This window comes from Oncorhynchus mykiss, chromosome Y (genome assembly GCF_013265735.2).
Source record: "Oncorhynchus mykiss isolate Arlee chromosome Y, USDA_OmykA_1.1, whole genome shotgun sequence".
Lineage (NCBI taxonomy): Eukaryota > Metazoa > Chordata > Actinopteri > Salmoniformes > Salmonidae > Oncorhynchus > Oncorhynchus mykiss.
In genome coordinates this window covers 38,438,835-38,464,607 of record NC_048593.1, presented here as the reverse complement: position 1 = coordinate 38,464,607, position 25,773 = coordinate 38,438,835, and the positions used below count along the sequence as shown (strand labels likewise).

Here is a 25,773-nt window from a genome sequence, read left to right as displayed (position 1 = left end):
TTGGAGGAGCAATGCGCAGCGTGCTAAGTGTCCATTTTAATATATAAAACTGAACACTACAAAAATACAAAATAACAACGTGAATGAACAAACGAAAATCGAAACAGACACAGGAAACAATCACCCACAACTCAAAAGTGAAACCAGGCTACCTAAGTATGGTTCTCAATCAGGGACAACGAATGACAGCTGTCTCTGATTGAGAACCATACCAGGCCTAACACAGACACAGGAAACAATCACCCACAACTCAAAAGTGAAACCAGGCTACCTAAGTATGGTTCTCAATCAGGGACAACGAATGACAGCTGTCTCTGATTGAGAACCATACCAGGCCTAACACAGACACAGGAAACAATCACCCACAACTCAAAAGTGAAACCAGGCTACCTAAGTATGGTTCTCAATCAGGGACAACGATTGACAGCTCCCTCTGATTGAGAACCATACCAGGCCAAACTCAGAAATCCCAAATCATAGAAAAGGGGACGTAGACAACCCACCCAACTCACACCCTGACCATACTAAAACAAAGACATCACAAATGAACTAAGATCAGAACATGACAGTGGTATTATTGGTTGATGACTTTTTGATCAGGGCATTGACTATAAAGTGTGATGGTTTTGTTCAAGTATTCTTATGGCAAACTATATAGGTTTCCAAATAATGATATCTAAGACCAAAACTTAGGCCATGATTCAAAACCAATTGTCTGTCTCCTCCCAGTGGGTCCTGACCTATAATTGGGGAAACAACCCCCCCTCCTTTTCACCACGTGGGTTGGTCACCTAATGTATAAGTGCCGACAGCTTCACAGTGTCGCAGTACACAGCCTAGGGGTTGTAGAGTTCTGTCTACTCAGCTAGTTTCAATAGAGGGATTTGATCGTACGACTTGTGTCACCACTTGTTAGTGTCTTAGTTTAACTATAGAGTTGTTGTGTTTATATATCATCTTTATGTCTGTGTAGGCTGATGCTTGTGTAGGATGTCTTCAGTGAATTTCACTGGGAAGAATGTGGAGGAGTTTACCATCACAGGCTTCGACCACCTCTCTCACCAGAAGCTCCTGGGCTTCCTCATTTTCATCACCTATTTCCTTGTGCTTCTGGGAAGCAGCACCAACATCTGCATCATTTTGACGGACAGACGGCTGCACACGCCCATGTACCTCCTCATCTGTAACCTGGCCGTGGTGGACATCATGTTCACCTCCAGCACCAGCACCACCATGATCTCTGTCCTGCTGGGCGAGGTCAAAACCATCTCTTACTACTCCTGCATATCAAGCATGTCCATCTACCACCTGGGTGACATCGAAGAGTGTCTGGCCCTGTCCCTGATGGCTTTGGACCGAACCATCGCTATCAGCACTCCTCTTAGGTACCACAGCATACTGACTAACCCAAGGCTCTTCCTGTTGATCACAGCTACCTGGCTGATAGGGTTAGGGGTCATGGGGGTAGTAGCAGCTCAGGCAGACAGCCTTCCATACTGCCAGCCCATCATTAGATATATGTTCTGTGACTATCCTGCTATGGTCAGAGCTGCCTGTGTCAACCCTGAACCCTATTGGATGCTTCCCACCATCCTGGGTCTGTGGTTGGTTGGGGCACAGCTCACATTCATTCTGCTGTCATACGTGAATCTGATCTACACAGTACTGAGACTGCCTAACAACGAGAGCAGAGTGCAGGTGTTTAATACCTGTATGTGTCACATCATTGTGGTGTTCTGTTACTACGTTCCCAAGTTAGTCTCTGTGTTGTTGACGAGGATAGGGGTGAGGCTGAATCTGACGGAGCGTAATGCTTTACTGATTATAGCTACGCTGTTACCTTCTCTGATCAACCCAGTAGTCTACTGTCTGAAGACCAAGGAGATTAGAAAGAGATTGGTTCAGATACTGTCTAGGAAAAGAACGGCAGTGATGAAATGAGGTAGTGAAAAGTATTATTTTGTGACTTCAAATCAGTGTGTTTAAAGGTTTTAAAGATAATTTCCAATTCAGCTCACATCAGCAGCGTTTACTTTGCCTTTAAGAGTTGCTTTGTCTTCAAGAAAGATCAGATTGAATTTCTGTTGAATAACCACAATCCAAGGTTTAAATATTTCCAGCTTCTTCTGTCAGCACGTTACATTACACCTGAAAATATCTAAATGGTTTTATTTTATTACACTGAATATTCAACATACTTTTTTTTATTGTTGTTACAATGTCGAGAGATATACATGCAAGTTAGAATTTCAATGTACGTTATAGTGTACATAACGTATGTCCTGTGAAAATCACAAATAAACTTGATTTGATAACCCCTATTTATATATATTTATTTAACTTGAAAAGTCAGTTAAGAAGAGATTATTTTTTTACTATGACGGCCTACATCGGACAAACCCGTGACTTCCAATCATGTCCGGATGTGACACAGCCTGGAATCGAACCAGGGACTGTAGTGACGCCTCTTGCAGTGAGATGCAGTGCCTTAGAGCGCTGTGCCACTTGACCTTATATTGTGATGAACAATATGAATAGTGTTGACTCTCTTCCAGGCAGCTCCTTACTACTGACCGAATATCAAACTTTCTGTCTGTGTATAGATACAACCACCCGACTCACACCACAACGCTGATACGCACCACAACCACCTAAAACACACCTCAACGCTGATACACACCACAACGCTGATACACACCACAACCACCTGAAACACACCACAACGCTGATACGCACCACAACCACCTGAAACACACCACAACCAACCAATACACACCACAACAACAATACACACCAACAACCACCCGATACACACCACAACAAACAGACAATTGAACAAACACCCAATTGTCTAAACACTGATAAAGATTGGACGAGGATGAAAATTGGACAAGGATGAAGCCCTCTCGGAGTACATTTGACTTTTCCTTATTTCACGGCAAAGATTGATCTGGATCTTGTTCTTTCTTATGCCTACTAGGCCAGGACCATAGCCCCAAGCACACCATGAAGAGACTGTCAATAGTACTAGTGGAGCCATGGTATTCAGTTTAGTCATCAGAACTGCTGTATGTAAGGTCTATCAAGACTTTCATTATGTCATTGTCATATAGAATTTATGTCTGGGTTTTATTCTGAAAGTACCCTCCCATACTCATCTGCGAGTGAGAAGAGTTTCACGTGAGAGATGTGTGAATGACAGAGAAGTGAAGTGATGGAGATAACATGTTGTTGTGCAACTGAAGTTGGTGCTGCTGCTAGTTGGGAAGGATTCATCTATAGAAAGGAGCTTGATTGTAACCTGACTCTTTATCAATGAATCCACAGGCCCTCTGCATAAAGTGATATAATAATGAAGTCAAGAAATTATAGCTATACTATGCTACACAGCTTTAGTAGGTCACAATCCCCACCAGCGTAGTAGTTAATGTCTATTCCATTGTGTAATCATCATCACCCATAAGAACCATTAATAATGATTGGTTGCATTCATTGAATCAGGACCTGGTTATTGAGGCCTACGGAGATGCAGTGGAGAAGCTGGAAGACAAGAGGAGACTGGGCATCTGTCCCAAATGGCACCCTATTCCCTTTATAGTGCACTACTTTAGGCCAGGACCCGAAGGTAGTACACTATGTAGGGAATAGGGTACCATTTGGGATGCATCCTGGGAGGTCTGTCTGAGCCACACAGGACCAAAGAGTTTGGTCTCATTTAAAGGATTATTTTACAAAATACATTTAAAGTTACAGAAACAAAGAAATATAAAATATGGGTAATGTTTATATGAGAGAAGACCACTATGTCACTGTGCATTGCTGTTAATGAAATAGCTATATTTATTTTGTGTACACTTTAAAAAGTGTTTATCGACTGTTTGCTCATTAGAGTTGAGCTCACCTCACTCTGGCTAACATTGGCTAGTTGTTGATGTACATAGACAACTGAGGGAGAGAGAGCCTACCTCTTCGTGGTTGTTTGATATTGGACTGTAAAGTTTTCAAATGTAAAATGGGAAACTGCATTTCATTAACTGAGAAAAGTGTGTTTTAACTGCTGCCAAATAATGAATATGGCTGGTCTCAAACCCAGGCCACCAGCACCAATGATCGCTCTAACCACTGTCCCAATAAGGAATATCTCTAGCGTATGTGGTTATTAGGCCAGTATATTTAGGTCCTGTCCAGAAGAATCCCTAACCCCTCCTCACTAGGCACTCTGAAACAACTTGATAGGTGGAAGCAATAGGGTGAACGCACATTGAAGTAAATCCCAGTTCTGTTAAAAGTACAGTGGGGCAAAAAAGTATTTAGTCAGCCACCAATTGTGCAAGTTCTCCCACTTAAAAAGATTGGAGAGGCCTGTAATGTTCATCATAGGTACACTTCAACTATGACAGACAAAATGAGAGACAAAATCCAGAAAATCACATTGTATGATTTTTAATGAATTTATTTGCAAATTATGGTGAAAAATAAGTATTTGGTCACCGACAAACAAGCCAGATTTCTGGCTCTCACAAGACCTGTAACTTCTTCTTTAAGAGGCTCATCTGTCCTCCACTCTTTACCTGTATTAATGGCACCTGTTTGAACTTGTTATCAGTATAAAAGACACCTGTCCACAACCTCAAACAGTCACACTACAAGCTCCACTATGGCCAAGACCAAAGAGCTGTCAAAGGACACCAGAAACAAAATTGTAGACCTGCACCAAAAATCGCAGAACCACACAAGGGGACCTAGTGAATGACCTGCAGAGAGCTGGGACCAAAGTAACAAAGCCTACCATCAGTAACACACTACGCCGCCAGGGACTCAAATCCTGCAGTGCCAGACGTGTCCCCCTGCTTAAGCCAGTACATGTCCAGGCCCATCTGAAGTTTGCTAGAGAGCATTTGGATGATCCAGCAGAAGATTGGGAGAATGTCATATGGTCAGATGAAACCAAAATATAACTTTTTGGTAAAAACTCAACTCGTTGTGTTTGGAGGACAAAGAATGCTGAGTTGCATCCAAAGAACACCATACCTACTGTGAAGCATGGGGGTGGAAACATCATGCTTTGGGGCTGTTTTTCTGCAAAGGGACCAGGACGACTGATCCGTGTAAAGGAAAGAATGAATGGGGCCATGTATCGTGATATTTTGAGTGAAAACCTCCTTCCATCAGCAAGGGCATTGAAGATGAAACGTGGCTGGGTCTTTCAGCATGACAATGATCCCAAACACTCTCCCCAGGCAACGAAGGAGTGGCTTCGTAAGAAGCATTTCAAGGTCCTGGAGTGGCCTAGCCAGTCTCCAGATCTCAACCCCATAGAAAATCTTTGGAGGGAGTTGAAAGTCTGTGTTGCCCAGCAACAGCCCCAAAACATCACTGCTCTAGAGGAGATCTGCATGGAGGAATGGGCCAAAATATCAGTAACAGTGTGTGAAAACCTTGTGAAGACTTACAGAAAACATTTGACCTCTGTCATTGCCAACAAAGGGTATATAACAAAGTATTGAGATAAACAGAAATCTGGCTTGTTTGTCGGTGACCAAATACTTATTTTCCACCATAATTTGCAAATAAATTCATAAAAAATCCTACAATGTGATTTTCTGGATTTTTTTTTCTCATTTTGTCTGTCATAGTTGAATTGTACCTATGATGAAAATTACAGGCCTCTCTCATCTTTTTAACTGGGAGAACTTGCACAATTGGTGGCTGACTAAATACTTTTTTTGCCCCACTGTATAATCAAGAAAATATTTTATTGATCATAGAGATTCGGGAGTATCATTAAAACAGGTTCAGATGCCCCACCAACATTTGCTGAAATAGTATTTTAAATGACACATCTGAGCGATCTTTGTTGCAGGTACATGGTAACAGTTGAATAAGATGAGAAAAAAGAAGAACGCCAAATTAAAAAGCACTTTCTGACAAAGGCCTTGCCGATACGTAAAGCTGAATAAATAGCAGTGATACTATCAAGAGCAGTGATACTATCAAGAGCAGTGATACTATCAAGAGCAGTGATACTATCAAGAGCAGTGATACTATCAAGAGCAGTGATACTATCAAGAGCAGTGATACTATCAAGAGCAGTGATACTATCAAGAGCAGTGTGGGGGTTTCTTCTTCTTTCTGAAATAAGTCAATAAAATCAATCATGAGAGAATAGTCCGAATAACTTAAATGGATGGAGAGAACTTAAATGGAACTTAAATGGAACCAAGAGATTTTGAGTTCATAAACGCACGTGAGGATTTGTTGAATAACAACGACTGATTAATTGAACATGCACAATGTAATCATGTGTGCCAAATATATAAGTTGAAAACACTATCTTAAAAGCACTGTGTGGCTATCCATAACTTTGTCAACAGACAAAGAGCAGTGAATGGATCAGTAGTTCAACAATCAGGGCCTTAATTGGCTCAGCAACAGTAACGAGATATGATGTGTAATGTTATTTTTTTTAATTTTTTACAAAGTATTTGAAACGTTCTCATGAGACTTTTCCAGAATATTCATATCATGTTCTGGGTAAGTTCTATTTGACATTAAGGGATTGGATTCTTGAAAAAATTCCATGCACATCACGGGAACATTCCTATGAAATTGTTAGTTAATGACTGTAATGAGACTCCTAAGGGAACATTCTCTAAAGATGTGGGAACATTTGTTGTTAGCTGGGTTTGGACTGTTGCTTACACAGGAGTTGCTCTCTCTCTCCTTCTATATATCTCCCTCTCTCATCTGCAGAGAGTGTTTCTAAGCTATGTGGACAAGCCGGTCCTCATTAGTTATCTCATTAGACTGACAGTGTACTCATAAGGATACTCATGTGTTCACAGATAGATAGAGGTCTGGTAATCATCCTCTGTAATACTGCAGATAGATAGAGGTCTGGTAATCATCCTCTATAATTCTACAGATAGATAGAGGTCTGGTAATCATCCTCTATAATACTACAGATAGATAGAGGTCTGGTAATCATCCTCTATAATACTACAGATAGATAGAGGTCTGGTAATCATCCTCTATAATACTACAGATCGATATAGGTCTAGTAATCATCCTCTATAATACTACAGATAGTTAGAGGTCTGGTAATCATCCTCTGTGATACTACAGATAGATAGAGGTCTGGTAATCATCCTCTATAATACTACAGATAGATAGAGGTCTAGTAATCATCCTCTATAATACTACAGATAGATAGAGGTCTGGTAATCATCCTCTATAATACTATAGATAGATAGATGTTTTTAAATCATCCTATATGTGTCACGCGGGACTAGGTGTGTGTGCAGGAATCAGACGCAGAGAGAGAGTAACGAGTAAAGTGCTTTACTATTGCACACCAAACTGATAAGCCCAATACAATACAGGGCGCAGGACACTATACCAGACAACACTATACCAGACAACCCAAAACCACAGGGTGTCCAGTATAGAAAATAAAATACACCACGGCCCAATATGTACACACGTAACAAAAGACAATCCCGCACAAAACAAGGGCGGGTCAAACTACTACATATAGGGAAGCTAATTAAACCAAAATACACACAGGTGAAACTAATAAGACAAAACCAACAGACAAACGAAAAAGGGATCGGTAGCGGCTAGTAGGACGGTGACGACGACCGCCGAGCACCGCCCGAACAGGCAGGGGAGCCAACTTCGGCGGAAGTCGTGACAATATGAAACTACAGATAGATAGAGGTCTAGTAATCATCCTCTATAATGCTACAGATATATAGAGTTCTGGTAATCATCCTCTATGATACTACAGATAGATAGAGGTCTGGTAATCATCCTCTATGATACTACAGATAGATAGAGGTCTGGTAATCATCCTCTATAATACTGCAGATAGATAGAGGTCTAGTAATCATCCTCTATAATACTACAGATAGATAGAGGTCTGGTAATCATCCTCTATAATACTACAGATAGATAGAGGTTGGGTAATCATCCTCTATAATACTACAGATAGATAGAGGTCTGGTAATCATCCTCTATAATACTGCAGATAGATAGAGGTCTAGTAATCATCCTCTATAATACTACAGATAGATAGAGGTCTGGTAATCATCCTCTATAATACTACAAATAGATAGAGGTCCATTAATCATCCTCTATAATACTACAGATAGATAGAGGTCTGGTAATCATCCTCTATAATACTACAGATAGATAGAGGTCTAGTAATCATCCTCTATAATACTACAGATAGATAGAGGTTTAGAAATCATCCTCTATGATACTACAGATAGATAGAGGTCTCGTAATCATCCTCTATAATACTACAGATAGATAGAGGTCTGGTAATCATCCTCTATAATACTACAGATAGATAGAGGTCTGGTAATCATCCTCTATAATACTACAGATGGATAGAGGTCTAGTAATCATCCTCTATAATACTACAGATAGATAGAGGTCTGGTTATCATCCTCTATGATACTACAGATAGATAAAGGTCTAGTAATCATCCTCTATAATACTACAGATAGGTAGAGGTCTAGTAATCATCCTCTATAATACTACAGATAGATAGAGGTCTGGTAATCATCCTCTATAATACTACAAATAGATAGAGGTCTGGTAATCATCCTCTATGGTACTACAGATAGATAGAGGTCCATTAATCATCCTCTATAATACTACAGATAGATAGAGGTCTGGTAATCATCCTCTATAATACTACAGATAGATAGAGGTCTAGTAATCATCCTCTATAATACTACAGATAGATAGAGGTTTAGAAATCATCCTCTATGATACTACAGATAGATAGAGGTCTAGTAATCATCCTCTGTGATATTACAGATAGATAGAGGTCTAATTATCATCCTCTATGATACTACAGATAGATAGAGGTCTAGTAATCATCCTCTGTGATATTACAGATAGATAGATGTTTAGAAATCATCCTATATTAAACTACAGATAGATAGAGGTCTGGTAATCATCCTGGAGTAAAAAGTACAATATTTTCTTAAGGAATGTAGTGAAGTAAAAGTCAAAGTAGTCAAAAATATAAATATTAAAGGAAAGTACAGATTCACCCCAAAAAACTACTTAATTAGCACCTTAAAGTAGTTTCACTTAAGTACTTTACACCTCTCATTAGCTCAAATGGATGAGAGTGTCTGCTAAATTATTAAAATTACCACAGTAACCAAAACATAAAAAATGTAACTTTGATGAGATCTGAATGGTCAACTCTCTACTCTTTCGCTCTAATTTATCCTCTCTTTCTCCCTCCTTTCTTTCTCTCCTTCTCTCTGCTTTCTCCTCTTTCTCTCTCCTCCTTCCTCTCTCTTTCCTCATCTTTCTACCAGCTCCCTCCTCTCTCTTCTCAGCCTGTGTGGTTGGTAGTTCCAGAAGGGCATTGAGATGTGTCCTATGACAACCACACAACAACAACAACAACAACAACAACAGCAAGGGTATTCATCTCCGACATGTCTTCTTCACTCAATCTAGGCATGTCATACACAAGTACGGTGGCCCACAGGGGACATCCTATTCCAAATTCACCATGGGGCTGCAGGTATAACAGTGGAGGTGGACTCAGAGCCAGCACCACAAATTGGCCTTCAGTCCAACACACATCACCAGACTACTGAAGAGAGACATTTGGATCCAGTCTGTGGTAAGACGAGGTAAGACTTAGTTTCTGCAGTATGTAGTTGTACCATGTTAGACTATACAGTATGAGGGTTCAACAGGTAAGAGTTATTCTAATGGAGGGAACGTGAAACCAATATCACCTTTCCAGTGCTATTCCTTGGATTATTCATTAGAATTGTTTAACTGTATCTGAGGTAAAAAGTCAAATGGATTCTATTTTGTACTCTGTTGTCAGTTAAATTAATTGTATTCTTAGTTTTTTAAATATAATTACATAAAAAATAGACAATTGAACTTGGATATTTGCCTTTGTATTGATGATGTTTCACCCATTGCAATGTCTCAACAGGTGAATTAAAAAACAGTAATGTATTTATTTTATATTTCCACAGATTATTACGAGCCAGGAGGAATCACTGATAACACCACCAGTCAGGATGAGTAACCTGACCTCTGACCCTAACCAGACAGAGAACACTGACCCCATTATCCGACCCCCTTACTTCTTCATCAGTGGTTTCATCGACATCCCCCACATGGAGTACTATTACATCTTCCTCTGCTTCGTATACATCATCTCTCTGGTTAGTCCATATTGCTTGTCTACGCTGTTACAAACTAGCTCTGGTCTACGCTGTTACAAACTATGTGTGATCCAGGCTGTTACTAACTAGCTCTGGTCCAGTCTGTTACAAACTAGCTGTAGTCCAGGCTGTTACAAACTAGCTCTGGTCCAGGCTGTTACAAACTAGCTCTGGTCCAGGCTGTTACAAACTAGCTTTGGTCCATGCTGTTACAAACTAGCTTAGGTCCAGGTTGTTACAAACTAGCTCTGGTCCAGGGCGCTAATAACTAGCTGACGTCCACAATGATTTGATTTTATCCACTTGATTAACTAGAAAAGGTTTCACTTACCTATCGAAAGCACATCTTTTTTTGAACTTAAGAAAACCTGATATTGTGCAGATTAATTTCAGCTGGGGTCCTAGAGCACCACATATAGTCAACGGCCAAATGAATTTACCTGTATATACATTGTGGGTCATGGTTCCTCCTGTGTGTGTGTGTGTGTGTGTGTGTGTGTGTGTGTGTGTGTGTGTGTGTGTGTGTGTGTGTATTGGGTCTAGGTGGGCAACACCTTCGTCATGATGGTTATCTACATGGACAACAGTCTCCACAGGTAATCAGTCCTCTTTTATCTCAGTGGTAATAATACAGCATAATTCTACCTTTATTGGACTGTATTTTTGCAGTTCCAGAACCCAACCAGATGAACCACAACACACACAACACAAGCTGAAGCAGCACAGGGGCTCTGGCTGCTAGTTCACTCCTTTTAGATTCCCCCCATCAGCTCGGGATTTTAACTGTATCCCTGGTTACCGGCCTGCCTCTCAATAAGGAATCTGAATGAAAACCTCCAATAAGTCAGCTGGATGGTCTATAGTTGATTCTGATTGAAAACCACCATTAGGTTCAGCTGGATGGTCTATAGTTGATTCTGATTGAAAACCACCATTAGGTTCAGCTGGATGGTCTATAGTTGATTCTGAATGAAAACCACCATTAGGTTCAGCTGGATGGTCTATAGTTGATTCTGAATGAAAACTACCATTAGGTTCAGCTGGATGGTCTATAGTTGATTCTGAATGAAAACCACCATTAGGTCAGCTGGATGGTCTATAGTTGATAACTTACACATTACAGATGACAGTGTAAAGTTGTTTAGGATCTGCACTTTTTGTCTACTTCTTTACTGATTGATTGTATTTACCTTCTCTGTAATTGTCTATGTCCTGTGTCTAGTGCACAAACAAACATTTCCCCATGGAGATAATCAAGTCAGGATCTTACCCTTACAGCCCCAAGTACATTGCAGTGTTCAACCTGGTCTTCGCGGACGTGTGTGGGAGCACTGCCATGGTCCCCAAGCTACTGGATACGTTCCTGTTCAGCAGACAGCTCATCTCCTACGACCATTGCCTCACTAGCCTCTTCTTCATCTTCCTCTTCCTCACCATGCAGTCCTTCAACCTCACCATCCTCTCTTACGACAGACTGGTGGCCATCTGCTGCCCACTCAGGTCTCAGATAATACATCAAATCTAATAATTCAAAAAATACAATTCAAAAGGCCTTCATAATTGCCCCTTGTGTGATAATAATGTTTCTGCTTTCACTGACAATTCAACCTGATATATGAATACACTGCATCTAAAATCCCTGATAACAGCTTCTTTCCACTGTCCAAATAGGTACCATATGATAGTGACTCACAGGTCCATGTTCCAGCTGACGGGTGCTGCCTGGGCGTTTGCTGTGTTCATGGTGTTGCTGGCTGTGTGCCTCATCACCCGACTCTCCTTCTGCCGGTAGGTGGCTGAGGAGGTGAACCTGTTGCCGAAAGGTTACCGGTTTGAATCCCGGGCCGGGTGCTGTAAAAATAAATGATCAGTTGATCACCGTAACATGTGGACAATGAAGATGTATTGTATTGTAGGTCTCTGGTGATCAACAGCTACTTCTGTGACCACGGTCCTCTGTTCCGTCTGGCGGCCCCCTGTTCTGATGTGGTCCCTAACATAGTAATATCTTATCTCAACCCCAGTTTAATGCTCTATTTCCCCATGGTCTTCATCATATCATCATACATCTGTATCACACACGCCCTGTTCACCATCACACTGCCCCAGGACAGGTGAGAAGTCATACTGATCAGAGTCAGAGATTTAGCCAGAGATTTAGTTTATATACCTAAACATATAGCTCTGATACTGATTGTTGTGCTGCCTCAGATATACACTACAGGACCAAAAGTATGTGGACACCTGCTCATCAGACATCTCATTCCAAAATCATGGGTATTAATAGGGATCGTCCCCTGTTTTTCATTGTTTGCCTTAAATGACATACCCACATCGAACTGCCTGTAGCTCGGGCCCTGAAGCAACGATATGCATTTTCTTGATACCATTTGAAAGGAAACACATTGAAGTTTGTGGAAATGTGAAAGGAATGTAGTAGAAAATAACACATGTTACGTCTGGTAAAATATTATATAAAGAAAAAACAACCGTTTTTTGGTACCATAATCTTCGAAATGTAAGAGAAAGGGCATAATGACCCAGGACCAATTTAGACTGTACCACTAGATGGCAGCACTGTATGTGCAAAGTTTTAGAGAGATCCAGTGAAAAAGTGCATATTTATTCAAAAAGTTGAATCAAGAAATGTGCCCAAATGTGCCTAATTGGTTTATTTATACATTTTCAAGTTCATAATTGTGCACTCTCCTCAAACAATAGCATTGTATTATTTCACTCTTATAGCTATTGTAAATTGAACATTGCAGTTAGATTAACAATAATTTAAGCATTCTGCCTTTCTGAAATATGTCTGTCTTTTTTTTTCTTCTTTCAACTTCATGCTAATTCCATTAGCCTACATTAGCTCAACCGTCCTGTGGACGGGACACCAATCCTGAATATGGAGTTGGTCTCCCCTTTGCTGCTATAACAGCCTCCACTCTTCTGGGAAGGCATTCTATGGAAATCTAGTTGGGACTTGCTTCCATTTAGCCACAAGAGCATTAGTGATGTTGGCCACTGATGTTGGGCGATTAGGCCTGGCTCGCAGTCGGCGTTCCAATTCATCTTAAAGGTGTTCGATCGGGTTGAGGTCAGTGCTCTGTGCAAGCTAGCCAAGTTCTTCCACACTGATTTCAACAAACCATTTCTGTATGGACCTCGCTCTGTGCACTGAGGCATTGTCATGCTGAAACAGGAAAGGGCCTTCTCCAAACTGTTGCCACAAAGTTGGAAGCACAGAGTCTAGAATGTCATTGCATGTTGTAGTGTAAAGGTTTCCCTTCACTGGAACTAAGAGGCCTCGCTCAAACCATGAAAAACAGCCCCAGACCATTATTCCTCCTCCACCAAACGTTACAGTTGGCACTATGTATTTGAGCAGATAGTGTTCTCCTGGCATCCACCAAACCCAGATTCGTCCTCCGTACTGCCAGATGGTGCTGTTATTCATCACTCCAGTGAAGTGTTTCCACTGCTCCAGAGTCCAGTGTCGGCGAGCTTTACACCACTCCAGCCGACACTTGGCATTGTGCACGGTGATCTTCGGCTTGTGTATGGTTGCTCGGGCCAAGAAAACCCATTTTATGAAGCTCCCGACGCACAGTTATTGTGCTGACGTTGCTTCCAGAGGCAGTTTTAAACTCGGTAGTGAGTGTTGCAACCGAGGACAGACGATTTCTTCGTGCTACGTGCTTCAGCACTCGGTGGTCCCGTTCTGTGAGCTTATGTTGCCTACCACTTCGCGGCTGAGCAGTTGTTGCTCCTAGATGTTTCCACTTCACAGTAACAGCACTTACAGTTGACTGGGGCAGCTCTAGCAGGGCAGAAATGTTATGCTTAGTGTATGACTTGTTGGAAAGATACCATCTTATGACAGTGCCACATTGAAAGTCATTGATCACTCCATTGAGGCCATTCTATTGCCAATGCTTAACAATGGAGATTGAATGGCTGTGTACGCAATTTTATACACCTGTCAGCAATGGGTGTGGCTGAAATAGCCGAATCCACTAAGTTGAAGGGGTGTCCACATACCTTTGTATATACAGTTGAAGTCGGAAGTTTACATACACCTTAATACATTTAAACTTAGTTTTTCACAATTCCTGACTGGGTCAGAAGTTTACATACACTCAATTAGTATTTTGTAGCATTGCATTTAAATGGTTTAATTTGGGTTAAACGTTTCAGGTAGCCTTCCACAAGCTTCCCACAATAAGTTGGGTGAATTTTGGCCCATTCCTCCTGACAGAGCTGGTGTAACTGAGTTAGGTTTGTAGGCCTCCTTGCTCGCACACTCTTTTTAAGTTCTGCCCACAGATTTTCAATTGGTTTGAGGTCAGGGCTTTGTGATGGCCACTCCAATACCTTACATTTGTTGTCCTTAAGCCATTTTGCCCCTCCTGCAGCAAAGCACCCCCACAACAGGATGCTACCACCCCGTGCTTCACTTTTGGAATGGTGTTCTTCGGCTTGCAAGCCTCCCACTTTTTCCTAGAAACATAACAATGGTCATTATAGCCAAACAGTTCCATTTTTGTTTCATCAGACCAGAGGACATTTCTCCAAAAAGTATGATCTTTGTACCCATGTACAGTTGCAAACAGTAGTCTGTTTTAATTCTGGAGGTTTTGGATCAGTGGCTTCTTCCTTGCTGAGTGGCCTTTCAGGTTATGTTGATATAGGACTCGTTTTACTGTGGATATAGATACTTTTGCACCTGTTTCCTCCAGCATCTTCACAAGGTCCTTTGCTGTTGTTCTGGGATTGAATTGCAATTTTCGCAGCAAAGTACATTCATCTCTAGGAGACAGAATGCATCTCCTTCCTGAGCGGTATGATGGCTACGTGTTCCCATGGTGTTTATACTTGCGTACTATTGTTTGTACAGATGAATATGGTACCTTCAGGCATTTGGAAATTGTTCCCAATGATGAACCAGGCTTGTGGAGGTCTACAATTGTTTTTCTGAGGTCTTGGCTGATTTCTTTTGATTTTCCCATGATATCAAGCAAAGAGGCACTGAGTTTGAAGGTAGGCCTTGAAACACATCCACAGGTACACCTCCAATTGACTCAAATTATGTCAATTAGCCTATCAGAAGCTTCTAAAGCCATGACATCATTTTCTTGAATTTTCCAAGCTGTTTAAATGCACAGTCAGCTTAGTGTATGATAATTTCTGACCCACTGGAATTGTGATACAGTGCATTTTAAGTGAAATAATCTGTCTGTAAACAATTGTTGGAAAAATTACTTGTGTCATGCACAAAGTAGATGTCCTAACTGACTTGCCAAAACTATAGTTTGTTAACAAGAAATTTGTGGAGTTGTTGAAAAACAAGTTTTAATGACACCAACCTAAGTGTGTGTAAACTTCCAACTTCAACTGTATAGTGTATGTTGTTGGAGTGATACATGCTGGGAAATATGGAGAATGCGACTGAACTGGATAGATGATGACTTACTGTACTGGCACTTTTATCTTTTATTCTTTAATCTCTCCTCTCTCTCTCACACACACACACTCTCTCCTCTCTCTCTTCTCCTTTTCTCTCCCTCTCTTTCTCCCTCTCTCTCCCTGTCTCTCCTATCTCCTTCACTGTCTTTTCCTCTCACTACCTCTCTCTTTTTTTCCTCTTTTTCCTCTCTCTCTCATTATCTCTCTACCTCTGTCTCTTTCTCCCTCTCTCAGAGTCAGAGCCTTGAAGACGTGTACCTCACACCTGATACTCGTAGCCATATTCTACCTGCCTGTTAATTTTACATACTTCCTTCACTCAATCATACCAACCAACGCCCGGATCATCAACCTCTCCCTGACCTCGGTGCTCCCGCCCATGCTCAACCCCATCATATATGTTCTGAAGACAGAGGAGTTTAAGGAATCGGCCAAGAAGCTGCTTAGTAAAAGAAGAGCCCAGAGAGCTGTAGTGCCGATCCAATCAACATGAAGTGTTCAACTTCATTTATATCTCTATTTGACTTGTTTTTGATTGATATGCTGTGTAAGATATACTGTATCTCCCATAGTGAAAAACTGTTGCTTCACTTTAAATGAAAAATATTTTTTTTCTTCAAAATGAAGTATTTATATTATTGTCTATATGCCTTTAAAGCCATACATAAAAAGTCCAAATAAAAAGGCTGGATAAAACCCAAATTAGAATCAAATCAATATGTAATATTTTGAAAATATTTATTTAACTAGGCATATCAGTTAAGAACAAATAATTATTTTCAATGACAGCCTAGGGACAGTGGGTTAACTGCCTTGTTCAGGGGCAGAACAACAGATTTTTGCCTTGTCAGCTCAGGGATTCGAACTTGCAACATTTCAGTTACTAGTCCAATGCGCTAACCACTAGGCTACCCTACCGCTAATACATCTCACTTTCACAAAGTGCTTAGCAAGCAGAATTAGAAGCAGTAAAACACCCTAGAAGGAAAAACACCGTACACCCTAGAATGAAAACAATCTACACCTTAGAAGGACAAACACCCTAGAAGGAAAAACACCCTAGAAGGAAAAACACCCTAGATGGCATAACACCGTAGAGAGGAACTAGGCTCGGATGGGAAGCCCGGGGTAGTTGTTAGGGGGATGCATTCTACTATAATATCTCTTACAGTATAAGGGTTGACCTGTGTGACCTGTTGACACCCAGGGGAGTGTTTGGCCCAGGTGAGTGTCCATCCCTGTTGGCTAGAGAAGCTAACATATACAGTCGTATGAAAAAGTTTGGGCACCCCTGACAATTTCCATGATTTCCACTTATAAATAATTGGGTGTTTGGATCAGCAATTTCATTTTGATCTATCAAATAATTGATGGACACAGTAATATTTCAGTAGTGAAATGAGGTTTATTGGATTAACAGAAAATGTGCAATATGCATTAAAAAAAAAATTGACAGGTGCATAAAATTTGGGCAATAGAAAAATCACATCAATATTTAGTAGAGCCTCCTTTTGCTAAAATAACAGCCTCTAGACGCTTCCCATAGCCTCTAATGAGTGTCTGGATTCTGGATGAAGGTATTTTGGACCATTCCTCCTTACAAAACATTATCAGTTCAGTTAGGTTTGATGGTTGCCGAGATTGGACAGTCCGCTTCAAATCATCCCACAGATTCTCAATGATATTCAGGTTTGGGGACTGGGATGGCCATTCCAGAACATTGTACTTGTTCCTCTGCATAACTGCCCGGGTAGATTTTGAGCAGTGTTTTGGGTTGTTGTCTTATTGAAATATCCAGCCCCGGCGTAACTTCAACTTTGTTAATGATTCTTCAACATTATTCCCAAGAATCTGCTGATATTGAGTGGAATCCATGCGACCCTCAACTTTAACAAGATTCCCAGTACCGGCACTGGCCACACAGCCCCACAGCATGATGGAACCCCCACCAAATTCTACTGTGGGTAGCAAGTGTTTTTCTTGGAACGCTGTGTTCTTTTGCCGCCTTGCATAATGTCCCTTATTATGACCAAATAACTCAATCTTTGTTTCATCAGTCCACAGCACCTTATTCCAAAATGAAGCTGGCTTGTCCAAATGTGCGTTTGCATTCCTCAAGCGACTCTGTTTGTGGCGTGTGTGCAGAAAAGGCTTCTTCCGCATCACTCTCCCATACAGCTTCTCCTTGTCCAAAGTGCTCTGAATTGTTGAACGATGCACAGTGACACCATCTGCAGCAAGATAATGTTGTAGGTCTTTGGAGGTGGTCTGTGGGCTGTTTTTGACCGTTCTCACCATCCTTCGATTCGATGCACTTGTCTATGAAGTTCAAGGCTTAAAGAGCTCTCCAAACCAATTGTGTGTTCCAATTATTCAGTGCTAAGTAGTTACAGGTATTCAAATCAACAGAATGACAAGGGTGCCCACATTTTTGCATAGCCTATTTTTCACATCTGATTTAATTTCATACAACTTAATATTGCTACACTACAAATCTTTGTCTGGACAATACCCCAGTACTCAGCTTTTATTAGAAAATGAATGGCATGCCACTGTGAACATTTTCTGTGACGACAGAGTTAATTATTATGCAGCCTCAGAGGGGTGCCCACACTTTTTCATATGACTGGAGATAGATACCTGTATGTCAGCCAACCCCTGCATGATGACCTCACCATAGACGTCCTATAACAAGAGCTTGAATTCAGGGTGTATGTGGAGGTATGCCAGACCCTTGTCAAAGAAAATGGCAAAAACATACCTCTTGTTAGCTTAAGATTTTGAAGGGGAAAACATTTACCTGATTATATTAAGCAATCTATGACGATGCTTTTAGACTTCAAATCAAGAATTCAAGTTAATTCAAGGTTCAAAGCATCCTCATTACACCTGACTTGAGACTGGTATTTTATTGTAATTCCATCTTGGTCACAGACCTAAACCTCCCAGGATTCCAATGACCAATTAACAGCTGTTTTTACAAAAGAAAACTACCCAGGGGCTCTTGCCCACGGACTCTCCTAGTTTCCTGGAACATGGCTTACGTGCAGTCAGTCCTAATCTCTTACAGTGCTACATTCAAAACGCCAGTGATATTTCCACATCAACAGTTTCCATCAAATACTATCATGTGTTTAAGTGTCTGGTCTTTGCCGCGACGGTCATGGCTAACTCCATCATGGCTGTTATCTACCTGGCCAGGAACCTCCACACGGCCAAGTATGTTGTTAGCTCCAGTAAGACAAGTATTCTAATATCACATAACTCTTTGCATAAATGCGGCATAATTTCTTAACAAAGGGCCTGGATATGCTATTTTAGCAATAGCGCTGGTCCTATGAATCTGTTCAATTTCAACAGTTTTCTCACCGACGTTGTTATAAACTCTGTTATCTTCAACTTAGGGACGTCGTAGTCTTCAACCTGACAGACCTGTGTGTCTCATCCCTAATCTCATAGAGACCTTTCTGTTTGAGAAGCAGTACATCTCCAACCAGGTCTGTCTCAGTAGCATGTTCTTTGTCTATTTCTTCATGACTCTCCAGTCTGACTCTACACAATATCATACCCCCAAGATATGCTAACCCCGTTTTTTGGGGGGTATGATATTCGTGAGTCTATAACTCATCATAATTCACGGTTAATTCAGTATTATACATAATCATGGTAGCGTCTACATTCATGTAGATGTGTTTGGGAACATATTATATTCTTATTTACAATAAAAGTGACTCCAAAAAAATGGTAATATTAGATTGTGTAGAAATGCAGGAAATAAAAAAAATACTGAGGGAGGAAGCCCCAGAGCCCCCACCAGGTTATGTCCTCCCAATTCTAAAGCCAAAGTTGCCACATGACTCACTGTCTGTAGGAGCGAATCATTTTAGTGAACAGGGTGTTATTTTATTGAACAGGGTGGTGTTCCTATTAAACTGGCCACTGAGTTTATATATAATATTCTTATACCCGCTAAAGACAGAGGAAGACGGAGGAATTCTTGGAGTCTATAAAATGACCACAGCTGTAACTCGATGAGAGGTTGCGGTGGGATTGACTCTTATTATTGATATTGATTATTGTACTGCAATGTTGAGGGAGATAACACACAACCAGTTCACTACACCTTTTATACCGGGTGTAAACTGTGTACATGACGATTTGGAGATCTACACACCTCAGTATGAAAGTAATCAGATAAATAAAATACCTACAAGATGTAACGTTTTCCCACCGTTCCTTCCTAGTCTCTCTCTCACTTTAATGTGACTGAGAGTGTGGCTGTCTTTGATACAGTTCCTTCAGCTCAGTGGATACTGAGGTCATACTGCCAGCCTGTGGCTAATGCCCGTAACAACATGTGGGACTGTACTGGAGGACTTGTGCTGAACTACACAAAAAGGGGGATTTGATTGGTAGAAGTTAAAATAAGACAAAATGTCCAATGACAGGGATCTATTCAGTTGTAATTGTCAAATAAATAAATTCACATCAAATGTGTCCTGCCAATACAGGAAACTGAAGGCACACTCTCTCTCTTGGCAACAACACACACCCATCTGCAACCAATGCTTTACAGATAGTAAGGGGTTTAAAATGTGAATGTTTTGTTCTTTCAAGACAAACACACACACATCACAGGAGGCTGGTGCCACTGTGATTGGGGAGAACGGGATCGTGTTAATGACTGGATCAAAATCAGTGGAATGGTATCAAAAACATCAAATACACCATTCAATTCGCTCTGTTCCAGCCACTATTAAGAGCGGTCATCCCCTCAGCAGCCTTCATAAACAATCACGCACCCCCACAGATAATTGTAAAAGCCCTTATTCCCTTTAACATCTATCCCCCTCTGACACACACACACACACACACACACACACACACACACACACACACACACACACACACACACACACACACACACACACACACACACACACACACACACACACACACACACACACCAGAAATTGAGGATTTAGATGCTGTTGGTATCTTCCACAGACAGTCCAAATTGTTTGATGACAATGCTGTTGATATCTGCTGTTGATATGCTGTTGATATCTGCTGTTGATATCTGCTGTTGATATGCTGTTGATAACTGCTGTTGATACCTTCCATCAGTCCAGATGCAAAAGGAAACAACTAAGGATGGGGCCAAAAGTCTGAGAGTAGATATTACATCTATTGCCTGTGACCAACACCAAGGATACAGAACCAGTGATCTAGAGAAAAGTCTTAGAGAAGGTTTTACATCCACTCATGGGAGGGCATCAGACGCTTCTCTGAGGTGTGCGTGTGGCCTCCACTCATCTCACTTCAGTCTCTCCTTTTACAAGGTAATACAAACTCACCACAATACTTACATTGAAGAAAGAATTCCACTTATGTACAATGACATAATCTACAGACTGGTGGTGCATTAGGAGAGAAGTTGGATCTTATAAGGCCTAAAAAGGCTTAACGCCTCAAAGCACAAATAAATACTTTGCTTTCTGTTTTCTGATAAATGTCACACGCTCTATATACACTACATGATCAAAAGCTCGTCGAACATCTCATTCCAAAATCATGGCCATTAATCTGTAGTTGGTCCACCCCCCTTTGCTGCTGTAACAGCCTCCACTCTTCTGGGAAGGCTTTCGGCTAGATGTTGGAACATTGATGCGAGGACTTACTTCCATTCAGCCACAAGAGCATTAGTGAGGTCGGGCACTGATTGGGCGATTATTAATACGCTATAAATGGTAAAAATAAAAATAAAAAGTAAAAGTCCAGGCATATAATTAAAACAATCTATAGCGCATTAATCAACTAAATTAACTCAATAGGTTTGGTGCTACTGTCTGTGCACACAGGTTTCCGTAGGCTACAGCGCGTGTCAAACTCATTCCACGACGGACGGACGAAACAAGTGTTTTTTCGCTTTTCTCTTTTACTTGACTGATGAGTTAGTAAAGAACTCACCGTGCCTGGTCTTCACTGAAAGAAAGAAACAACACCCCACAGACACTAGGTCCTCCATGGAATGAGTGTGATACCGCTGGGCTACAGCCTCGGCTTGGGTCCACAAATTTCACTCCAGCAAATTAAGAAGCCATAGGCCAAGAATAAAAATGTAGAATAACGACACAGCTATTTATATTTCACTATGGAAAAGAGGCCGAAATTCCTGTCATGTTGACAGTTTGCTGAAATCAAGGTCAGAATACAGCATATCTCTAGACACACTTGTGACGCACCTCAATTTCTGCATCTCCACCTTAAAAGAATATCTTGCTCACACGTGTTTCCCTTAAAACTTCTTGGTGACAGGGGGGCAGTATTGAGTAGCTTGGATGAATAAGATGCCCAGAGTAAACTGCCTGCTACTCTGTCCCAGATGCTAATATATGCATATTATTAGTAGTACTGGATAGAAAACACTCTGAAGTTTCTAAAACTGTTTGAATGATGTCTGAGTATAACAGAACTCATATGGCAGGTGAAAACCTGAGAAAAATCCAACCAGGAAGTGGGAAATCTGAGGCTTGTAGTTTTTTAAAACTTAGCCCCTATTGTAGATACAGTGGGATATTGGTTATGTTGCACTTCCTAAGGCTTCCACCAGATGTCAACAGTCTTTAGAACTTTGTTTGAGGATTTTACTGTGAAGTGGGACCGAATGAGAGAGGAATTAGCCAGGTGTCTGGCAGATTGCCACAGGCCCTGAGGCGCAGTCACGAGAGTTAGCTCTTGTTCCATTGCTTTTCTACAGATATAGGAATTCTCTGGTTGGAACATTATTGAACATTTATGTTAAAAACATCCTAAAGGTTGTTTCTATATTTAGTTTGACAAGTTTCTACGGGCCGTAACGGAACTTTTTGAACTTTTCGTCCAACATTTGGCTGGACCTGAAAGGGCTTTTGGATTTGTTTACCAAACAACCCTAACAAAATAAGCTATTTGGACATAAATTATGGATATCATTGAACAAAACAAACATTTATTGTGGAACTGCAATTCCTGGGAGTGCATTCTGATGAAGATCATCAAAGGTAAGTTAATATTTATAATGCTATTTCTGACTAATGTCGACCATCCAATATGGTGGATATCTTTTTGGCTGCCTTGTTGTCTGAAAGCTGTACTCAGATTATTGCACGGTTTGCTGTTTCCGTAAAGTTTTTTTGAAATCTGACACAGCGGTTGCATTGAGGAGAAGTATATCTCTAATTCCATGTATAACAGTTGTATTTTTATCAACATTTATAATGAGTATTTCTGTAAATAGATGTGGCTTTCTGCACAATCACTGCATGTTTTAGAACTACTGAACGTAACGCACCAATGTAACATTCATTTTTTTTATATAAATATGCACTATCGAACAAAACATATATGTATTGTGTAACATGAAGTCCTATGAGTGTCATCTGATGAAGATCATCAAAGGTTAGTTATTAATTCTACCTCTATTTGTGCTTTTTGTGACTCCTCTCTTTAGCTGGAAAAATGGCTGTGTTTTTCTGTGAGTTGGTGGTGACTTAACATAATCGTTTGTGGGGCTTTCGCTGTAAAGCATTTTTTTAAATCAGACACTGTGGCTGGATTAACGAGAACTTTATATTTAAATTGGTGTAAAATACTTGTATGCTTGAGGAATTTGAGTTATGAGATTTCTGTTGTTTTGAAATTGGCGCCCTGCACTTTCACTGGCTGTTGGTGAGGTGGGATGCTACCAGAGAGGTTAAGAATCTTTCCCTGCCTGCTTAATTTCATGGTCAGAATACGTGGAGAGAAAGGTACATAAAAAAGGAAGCTCAATTTATGTATCTTGGGTCTGAATTCCTCCCTACTTAAAGATGGGGAGTTATGTGAAAGCTGTACAAGAAAGCAAGGTTAGCTGTTGCTAAGAGATGAGAGGTTGGGAAGGAGGTTGGGTGCTACGATTGTGGATTTTACGATCTTTGACGGAAAGCAATGGGATAAATACAATTTTTTCAAGATAAAAATGTGGCTGATTGAATAGTTTCCTTCACCTTGCTCAGAGAAAACTGAGGTCATACTGCCACCTTGTGCATAGCGTCTGTAACAACATGTGGGACTGTACTGAAAGCCCTGCATTGAACTACACAAAAAGGGGGAATTTGATTGATCAACATCAACCAGTCTTTGCTCTTCTAAGTAGACTCTGTGTCCCATACTTAGCCTGCCTCATCAGCTGTTTCTTCATGGCTTTCTGGAAGGTCATCATACAGTTCTTGAAGGTCTGGACCTGTCTCTGACACTTCCTTCAGTCCTGGTAGTCGGCCCTGCCCCCCTGGACGGCATAGTGCTGCTCCATACAGCCTGCCCTGCTGATCATCTGGTCTACTGGGTCCTCCTCATCCTGGTCGTCGCTGGGGCCGTACACTTTTATAGAGTTTTATTTTGTTTACAAATGTTTCTGTCACAAAGTGCTTTACAAAACCTAACCCTAAACTCAGGACTCCACAAACTGGCTTCAGGTTAGACCTTAAATCCATCTTCAGTAGTGGTCTGGGATTGCATCATAGAATAAGCACTTGGCCAGGAGCAGAAGATGAAGATTAATATGGTGTTTTAACCTTTAATCCAATGACGTGGTGAATTGTTTTGTTATTGTCACGTTGAATTCACGTTTGTTGACAACTCAACTAAATGTAAATCAAAACTAGACATTGAAATGACGTTGGTGCCCAGTGGGATGTATTAAAGTCACCAATCTCTTTATTTAACACCTGATTAACCCTTAGTGTGGAGATCCCGCTAGCGGGATCAAATTCGACAACATCCGGTGAAATCGGAGCACGCCAAATTCAAAATACAAAATCGTAATATTAAACATTCATGAAAATACAAGTGTCATACATGATTCTTTAGCTTAGAATCTTGGTAATCGAATTGCGTTGTCGGATTTCTAAAAGGCTTTACGGCGAAAGCATAGCATTTGATTGTCTGAGGACAGCGCCTCACGTTAGCATATTTTCCAAACCAGCACAGGCGTCATGAAATAACAAATAGCGAAAAAATAAATCACTTACTTTTGAAGATCTTCCTCTGTTTGCAATCCCAAGGGTCCAAGCTACACAATGAATGGTCGTTTTGTTCTATAAAGTTCTTCTTTATATCCCAAAACACCATTTAGTTGGCACCATTGAATTCAATAATCCAGTCCTTCCAGTCCTTCAACATGCATTCCAAAAAGTTATCAACAAAGTTCGTCCAAACGAGTAAAACAATGTTTTTTATTAATCTCAGACCATGAGAAACAAGATTGAACTCATTGGCCTGAATGCCAAGCGTCACATCTAGAAGAAACCTGGTACCATCTGAATGTCCTTGTCCTTGAACCTGATCGAACATCTCTGGAGATACCTGAAAATAGCTGTGCAGCAACGCTCCCCATCCAACCTGACAGAGCTTGAGAGGATCTGCAGAGAAGAGTAGGAAAAAGTCCCCAAATACAGTTGTGTCAAGTATGTAGCGTCATACCCAAGAAGACTTGAAGCTGTAATCGCTGCCAAGTTGTCCTTTCGTCCAACCACTTCGTCCTTTGACATTTTGTGCTTTACTTTTTTAGTTACCTCGGGTACTGGTCTCCCAAAGGGTGCTATGAGTGTCTGGACTCCGCTGGGTGTGTGAGAGCAATGTAATTCTGAAGTACCACTACAGGAACTGGGAACCCTGCTGTCAACTTCTGAAAAAAATGCAGTACACACAAGGTAGTCCACTGGAGGAGGGACATCTGCAACACTTAACCTGTTTAGGTAAAATAATGGTGATATTTGTTCTATTTGAGTTCAAGTTCACTGTATGCATATTGACTAAAGCAGTGTTTCCCAACCCTGGTCCTAGAGTACCCCCAACAGTACAGATTTACAGTATATTGTAAAACTAGAGAAGCACAACTGACTCAACTTGTCAACTAATCATCAAGTCCTCAATGAGTTGAATGAGGTGTGTTTGTCAAGGGCTACAACAAAACAGTGTTGGGGGTACTGGAGGACCAGGATTGGGAAACTGTGTACTGTTGGGGAAATTGGAGGACCAGTGTTGAGAAACTGTGTACTGTTGGGGGTAC

The 25,773-nt window shown here is 40.9% G+C and overlaps 2 protein-coding genes across 2 annotated transcripts; both read left to right on the top strand.

The window, feature by feature from the left end:
- Window positions 1–990: 990 nt before the first annotated feature.
- LOC110510113 (olfactory receptor 10G4-like) lies at window positions 991–1,941 on the top strand. The gene has a single exon (XM_021591452.2). The coding sequence runs from the start codon at window positions 991–993 to the stop codon at window positions 1,939–1,941; it is 951 nt and encodes a 316-aa protein (XP_021447127.2).
- An 8,098-nt stretch (window positions 1,942–10,039) lies between these two features.
- Window positions 10,040–16,277, top strand: LOC110510115 (olfactory receptor 10A2-like). Its single transcript, XM_036967920.1, has 6 exons — window positions 10,040–10,220; window positions 10,764–10,816; window positions 11,499–11,720; window positions 11,892–12,008; window positions 12,137–12,334; window positions 15,918–16,277. The coding sequence occupies exons 1-6, from the start codon at window positions 10,074–10,076 to the stop codon at window positions 16,174–16,176; spliced, it is 996 nt and encodes a 331-aa protein (XP_036823815.1). The 5' UTR covers window positions 10,040–10,073; the 3' UTR covers window positions 16,177–16,277.
- The last annotated feature ends 9,496 nt before the right edge of the window (window positions 16,278–25,773 follow it).